The sequence below is a fragment of the Aristolochia californica genome, unplaced genomic scaffold, assembly GCF_029961685.1.
Source record: "Aristolochia californica isolate CCGP_79_NKW_82.1479 unplaced genomic scaffold, dmAriCali1.0.hap1 SCAF_14, whole genome shotgun sequence".
NCBI classification, from domain to species: domain Eukaryota; kingdom Viridiplantae; phylum Streptophyta; class Magnoliopsida; order Piperales; family Aristolochiaceae; genus Aristolochia; species Aristolochia californica.
The window spans coordinates 2,892,026-2,899,283 of NW_027181815.1; the positions used below are offsets into that span (position 1 = coordinate 2,892,026).

Below are 7,258 nucleotides of genomic sequence, written 5' to 3' on the forward strand. Positions count from 1 at the left end.
AGACTAATCTATTCAGTGGTTGGTATGTCGATAAGATCCGACGTGATTCTTTTGGGGGCGCGCAGATTTTTTTTTTGGGTCATCAAATGAGAGGGAAGATGGTGCGTGCGCTTCATTCACACACATTTGCGTGTCGTGCTTCTCTTAAAATAATCCTGTCGGTCACATGCACTGTGCGTTCCGTGCGTCCTCCTCGTCTCTCTCTACTTCTTATTTCCGATTCTGATCTCTGCCTTGTTTAATGAATCACTGTTGATCTGGTTTGATATGTAAGCTTAATTTCTCGAATAATGCCCGTCGTATAGCTACAGCATATGTTTGTGCATTGCGTGCGACGTTTACAATCTCGCAATGGCGAGCCTGGTTGCCTGTGGGAGAAAGTCGTGAAATCCTTCTCTTGCTCCGAGGGGTAAGGATCTGGGTAAGATGGGGATTTGAGGGATAAAATAATAACGGAGTCCGCTGTCAGGAATTTCGACAAACACTTCGTGGGTATGCTAACGGACGACGTGATGTACTGTAGCCTGGTGGAGATGGCTCACCCGTTACATGGGATTTTAACCGCGAAGCAAGAAGAGGAAGTAGAAGAAAATTTCAAGATCCAAGAGTTGAATTTGAAGCTTTTTTTTTTTTTCTTTACTGATATGAAGCAGTTAATAAAGTTTTCATTACTGATGTGGCTGGATTATAGAAATCGAGCAGGAGGGTGTCTTCTTTTAACCGAGAATTAAAAGAGTCGGACTTTGAGGAAGGCAGGTTTCCATGAAAAGCGCGTCTTTAATATTTCTTTTCCAGCTCGAAGTCATTGGCAGTCAAGAAAAAACGGGTAACAACAGGGGCCCCTTCATATTGGGCTGATGTATCCGCCGTCGGATCGCGAACCGTCTGGATTTTTCGAAGTTGGTCGGTTCACAGTCCATCCCGACCTCACGATGACAAACAAAGAGCATACCCACAAGCAGCATAGACTTTCAAACGATGAGAACTCCAATAATTCGCATATCATAAGCCTTAGGAAATCTCTACTCTTCTGTCTGATTCGATTTCCCTATTTTCTCAAGCCACAGAGAAAACGAGAGGGAGAGAGGGGGAGATGGGGGTGGATTACTACAATATCTTGAAAGTGGGGCGAACTGCCACGGACGATGACCTGAAGAAAGCTTACAGGCGGCTGGCCATGAAATGGCACCCGGACAAGAACCCTAAGAACAAGAAGGAAGCGGAGGCCAAATTCAAGCAGATCTCCGAAGCTTATGACGTCCTCAGTGACCCGCAGAAGCGGCAGATCTACGACCAGTACGGCGAGGAAGGGCTCAAGGCCGGTGTTCCGCCCCCCTCTTCCGCTCCGGGAGGGCCTCAGTTTAATGGGTTTCGATCTCCGGATGATATATTTGCCGAATTGTTTGGCGCCAGTCGTGGCCGGAACGGCGATTTCCCTGCTGAGTCTTTCTTCAGGACGTCCAATGGCGATACTGGTCCGAGAAAGGCACCGCCGGTTGAGAACAAGTTGCCTTGCTCATTGGAGGAGTTGTACTCTGGATCCAAGAGGAAGATGAAGATATCAAGAAACGTTACCGATGTGTACAGGTAAGTAGAGTTGGCTTTTGTATCTTTGTTTTGGTGATGAGTTCAAATGTATCCGGTCTTTGTAAGGTGCTTTGTAGAAAATCTGTTAGAATTCTGTATCTGCGTGAGAGCGTTACGTTCTTTCATTCTGAGTGAATCTTGCGTCTTAGGTTCTGGGTCCGTCAGCGGATTACTCAACGATCTTCTCCTTCTTCTTTTTTCCCAAAAAAGAGAATAGAGTAGATGATTAGTTAACACTTCTTTGCAAATTGATAAAAAATGAACTATGAATATATCGCTGTATCCCAAATTTTATTTTCATTCCTTGCAAAACGTTCTAGCTGGGTCATAAGCCTACTGTCAAATTTTTCCGAAGGCATTTATGTCGTATGAGTTGGAATGTAAAAGGGAATTAATGATTTCTTGGGTTTCTTCGCTTTAAAGATCTTTGAATGTTGCATTCCATAAAGCCCTTAAAGTCTTCCTCTGGAGTTTGAGTTCAGAGGAGAATTGTGTCAATTACATACTTTTGAAACGTGAAAAAAAAATGTCAATCAATGTTTATACTAAGATATTCATTATTTAGATTGTTTCCTGTTGACCTAAAAACAATTGTTGCATCTATTATCTGTATTAACAAAGATTATTTAAACTCGTCTTCTTGTTTGAAATTGCTTTCTCTTAGGAATCAAAACATAGCACGTGTATTTTACTTGTCTTTGAAGATCTTTAATTATAAGCTTCAGGGTTTTCTATTCATACAGTTGTATATTACTTGGGTTGTGAAAGAGTACGTGCTTTCTTTGCATAGAGCCATCTGTTTATGGGCTCCACATTAGTTTCACTTGATCAAAGGGGCCATTTAAGACTAGAGTGGCTAATGAATACTCACATCAAGTTAGCACTGTTTGGACTACTGATCTTGGGCAAAAGCTACCCCAAGTTGGCATACTTTGAGTAATCTGTTGGTGCTCATTGTGGATCTTTTGATTGGATGAACAACTAGAGCCTATTGATATCACTTACCAAACCATTGGTTGCCTTGCTGATGGATCAATGGCCTTATTCACTGAGGGGCCAGTTCTGCAATCAAACCATTTAACCAACTAGGTAAGCCAGGTATTTTTCCTCCTCTTCTGTTTTTTTTTTCCTTTAGAACTTGCAAAAGGAGCAGCTCGGTTGAATCTTGTTCAACTGGCTGGTTTGGTCTGATCTAAACCTTTCACCCAAAACTGGATGTGAAATAAATGCAACACTTCTAGTATTTGCTATTTGCTATTTGGATTACCAAATAAGTGATATCACCAATAACCTTTTGCGGATTTAGTGTTTTCACCAATAGCCAAACTAAGTTGGTCTTATTTGAGCCATCCTTTGTAAATTTACTGATTACAAAGAGTAATTTGTCCGAATTTGGGCAACATCATTAACTTGTACAATTGGTCATTAATGGATAACGTGGTCATGTTAATTAAGTATGGGTCTTCTAAAAATAAAACTACTTCTACATACTCCTTAATCCTGTCGATGCAAATTCGTGACTCTTCTCAACTGTTCAATGACATAGCTCAAACCTAAAATAAGTTGGTAAAATTTGTATCATCCATTATTGGGTAAACTAGCTTCTTTTAAAACCTGTTGACTGGATGACAAACTGCATTTGAGCAATACCACTCGATTTATCGCTGAATGGATGGTTTGAATTACTTCAACTTGTTTTAGTTATTTGTTACCAATGAATGGCAACATAACATCAACTAGATTTGGGTCATTCATTTACATCTTGCAGTTTTGGTTGAACAGTTCAAATATTGTGAATTCACGGATCTGATTTGAGCCTTCAATCTCAAAGTGTGGTTTGACTAATATGTATACATTAGTTATGAGAGCCATAATTGGAGGTACCCATTATGTATTGGCTTTGTTAGTACTTTACATTTTTTATGATGCACGTGCATATGCTAGACATGAGGCACTATTGTAAAACATCGATGACTATTTGAGCTTTTTGCACATATACCTTCCATTTGTTTTGATTTTCGAGACTGCATTACTATTTCATGGTATATGTTCTTTGTTACTACCTCAATCTTAGGAAGAGCATCTATTATAATAAGATGGAATTATGATATGTTTTATTAAAAAAAAAACTGTGATATCTTAAAAGTGACCGGAACAACTTTACTATACTTCCTTGATATGGTCAAAGTATAAATCTTGCATCAGGTGCAAATCAGGGGCCTGCCTTTCCATTGTCTTAATTGTTTCCTAAAGATGCCATGTCTCATCATCTGAGAAAAAATATATTTTGTCTGTTTAGAGAGTAGGCTCTCAAAATGGATATTCAGAGACCCTTCTAGGGGTTCCTTCATCTTGGAAACTCCATGGAGCAGCTGATAAAATGTAACTGATTATAGGTCCCTGTTGTCTGGTTGAAACGTTCTGTTCTCTTGTCTTCTCAGATCTCTTCGATTGCTTTCAAAGCTGCCATTGAATTCGAATACTTCTGAAATTTAGCTGTGAAGTACAGTTTATGTGCAGAAACATGTCTGGGAGGGTGACAGTACTATAGTGACAAATAAGATGTTGGCGTTTTGAAATCAGCTGGATTACATAGTTTTCCTGCTATGCATATATCCAGTTACGTGTACCTGCTTTGCAATGGTTACAAGCCCAATTGCTGTGTATTTTCCTATGTGCACCAAGAGTTCAAATATATTACTGAAGTGAATGTTTCATGTGCTGAGCATCGTGCCTTTGTTTCTAGGGAAATTCAGGGCAGTTCTCTCTTCTATTGATTCTCCATGTGGTGTTAGGAGTTTAATAGCATCAAAATTTCATTAGTAATTTTTCAGTTGCCTAGTGTGCCCAGAAATGCAATGGTGGATATTCAAGCAAATCAGTGATTCTGAAACAATGTCATAGGGAAAACAAGAGTAAGGGGAGCATTAGTTATTTTCTTTTGATGTGGCTTCGGGACAATGATGAACAGGTCAACGTCAACTGGACCAGATAGCTGCTCTCCAATATTTACTTCCCATTAGTTAACTTGATGAGCAGTAATAATGCATCTGTTCTAAGTACTGTGTAGGAATCTACACTGGATTCTAGCACTTGAGAGGCTCTAACTCTGTCTCATGGGAGCTGGGTTACTTTTTCTGCTCCACTTTTCTATTTGAGTTCTTTAGGCAGTGGTGTTTTTGGATGATGAAACTAAACTCTTTCTTGTGTACTCTATGTATTACTGCATCTTGCATTCATAATCCTATTATCATATCTCCTTCAGGCTGTTCAATTCTTTCTTGTGTATATCTCCTCTATTCTGTGTTGTCATTGATTTTCTTGGGAGCATTTATCCCTATATGGAGCCGTTAATTCATGATGTGCATAACTGTATTCCATGTTGAAAAGTATTGTTGTTCTGTTAGTCATAAAATTGTGTCAAAATATTGTCATGGTGCCTTATTCCATTTTTGTTTTAGTTAAAAAACCTGTGGTTCATTTTGTTGTTATCCGTTTGCAGTAGAACAACCACTGCAGAAGAGATCCTGACCATAGACATCAAACCTGGATGGAAGAAGGGCACAAAAATCACGTTTCCTGAGAAGGGTCATGAGCAGCCTAATATCATCCCTGCTGATCTCATATTTGTCATAGATGAGAAGCCTCATGCTATTTACAAGAGAGATGGGAATGACCTGGTGGTACACCGCAGGATATCATTGGTGGATGCACTTACAGGGACGACAATTGAACTGACAAGTCTTGATGGGAGAAACCTTACAATACCAATCACAGATGTAATCAAGCCAGGGCACGAACTAGTTGTCCCAAAGGAGGGAATGCCCATAGCAAAGGAGCCAGGGAAGAAGGGGAACTTAAGAGTTAAGTTTGATGTGAAGTTCCCATCAAGACTCGCAACCGAGCAGAAGTTGGGTTTGAAGAGGATTTTGGGAACTTGAAAATGCAGAATGAAGCTGTGACTAATGTGAATGGATAAGTTTAGTTGCAGAACCTTGATTTCGGAAGGTGTGAATGTACATAGTATTAATACGGATGATGACATTAACTTTTGTCATTGAAGGTGTGGGAGCTTGGAACCAGGTACAGAGGAATCATATGAAGCTTTTGATGAAGGAAGGTGTGACCCAGATTTGCTCTTGGCGGTTTCTCTGTACATTTCATGCTGAAACTGTGGTTGATTGACATAAAGATGTTAGTTGATGCACACATGGGTTTTGGGGTGGCACAGAGGGGCGGCCACAGCAGTTACACTATGGGCCTCTAGCTGGCCCTGTATACTAGTTTTGTTTTTTCCATAATCGACTGCCGAGAAATCCTGTTAATATATTCAAAATGAAACAAGGTGTAGAAAGGCTTTTGCATAATTCAATTCATCTGTAGTGTCAATGCTTTCAAGCTCTTTTTGCCTTGGACGTTTAAACCATTGCTTGATGATCCGAAGACAACACGTGCAAAAGTAACATCCTATGGCCCCCTTAGCATCAAGAAGTTTTTCTTGCTGTTTTGTTGTTATTGTTGCCATGATAATGAAACAAATGCCTTATGGTTTTGACCTTTGCTTGTGTTCTTGTAAACTGTAAAATAGGCATCAGCAAGGGGACTGAACTTGTCTGAATTCTAGTTTGGAAGGCAAAGAAAATTTTGAAACTGCTGGGCGTTTTCATTGTCAAGGGAAGAAAACTTCGGTAGCGCTAGTGGCTTCTAAGGAATTTTTCTGGTGCCGTCCCACGCGCCTTTGATTTTGGGCCGTGATTCCTCGAAGGAACGTCAAACTGTTTGTGCTGGATATTGATGCTTTTGCTGAAAGATTATTCGGTCTTCCTTCTTCATCTCTTTAGTTGGAAAAGGCATTCCTTGACCGTGCTTTTATGAAATCGTAGTTGACAAATTTATTAACTTTAAGTTGCCCTCTTCTGACCCTTTTTAGGTGGACTTCATGATCTTGATAGTTCGTCAGTGGTCGTAATTTAGACCGTTGGATATTGGACCTTCGTATAGACCTTGTTGACGGCATCGACAAGATAGGACATTGAGCCTATGGTGAGTCTGTCCTTGGTGTCCATACTTTAAAGTGGCCGATGACGCTTAACCCAGTATGGATAGTACTTACGTAGAGCACGACCAAGGGTTAGGTTTTGATGATGTTGATGCCTCGTTCAAAAAACATGTAAATTCTTTAGCAAAAAGTAAACAAAATGCTTTGCTACATAGGCATTAATACATATTATAAGCCATTGCATATATTATTTTGAAACCCCCAAAGTTAGGCATTAATATAATATTTCGAAATAGTACCGTAATAACAAACTTTTATGTAATAAAATAAATACTTTTGATTATTTGTTTTAAAATATACCAGCAACCTAACCTGCCCATCAGACAACAAAAGACGAATCTAGTTAATGAAGGTCGGGGATTGGGTTTTGGTTTAGGTTCGAGTTCAGGTTTTGATAAAATTCGACCCTGACCCAACCCCTATATACTCCTAATTCATGCAAATACAAAAAAAAACGTCTTAAAGTGAACGAATCAATTATAAACTATTAGACCCGATCTGCATTATGGTTCAACCTATATTATAATTATTTAAACCTATATTTAAAAGGATGATAAACTTAAGTAAATAAAATCAAATAATCGATTCAATTATCAGGCTAGCTAAGTCCTA

General features: G+C 39.4%; 1 protein-coding gene across 1 annotated transcript; it reads left to right on the forward strand.

Moving 5' to 3' along the window:
- Positions 1-986: 986 nt before the first annotated feature.
- LOC137950442 (uncharacterized) lies at positions 987-5,985 on the forward strand. Its single transcript, XM_068796906.1, has 2 exons — positions 987-1,587; positions 5,090-5,985. Exons 1-2 carry the CDS (start codon positions 1,094-1,096, stop codon positions 5,526-5,528), a joined length of 933 nt encoding a protein of 310 aa, XP_068653007.1. The 5' UTR covers positions 987-1,093; the 3' UTR covers positions 5,529-5,985.
- The last annotated feature ends 1,273 nt before the right edge of the window (positions 5,986-7,258 follow it).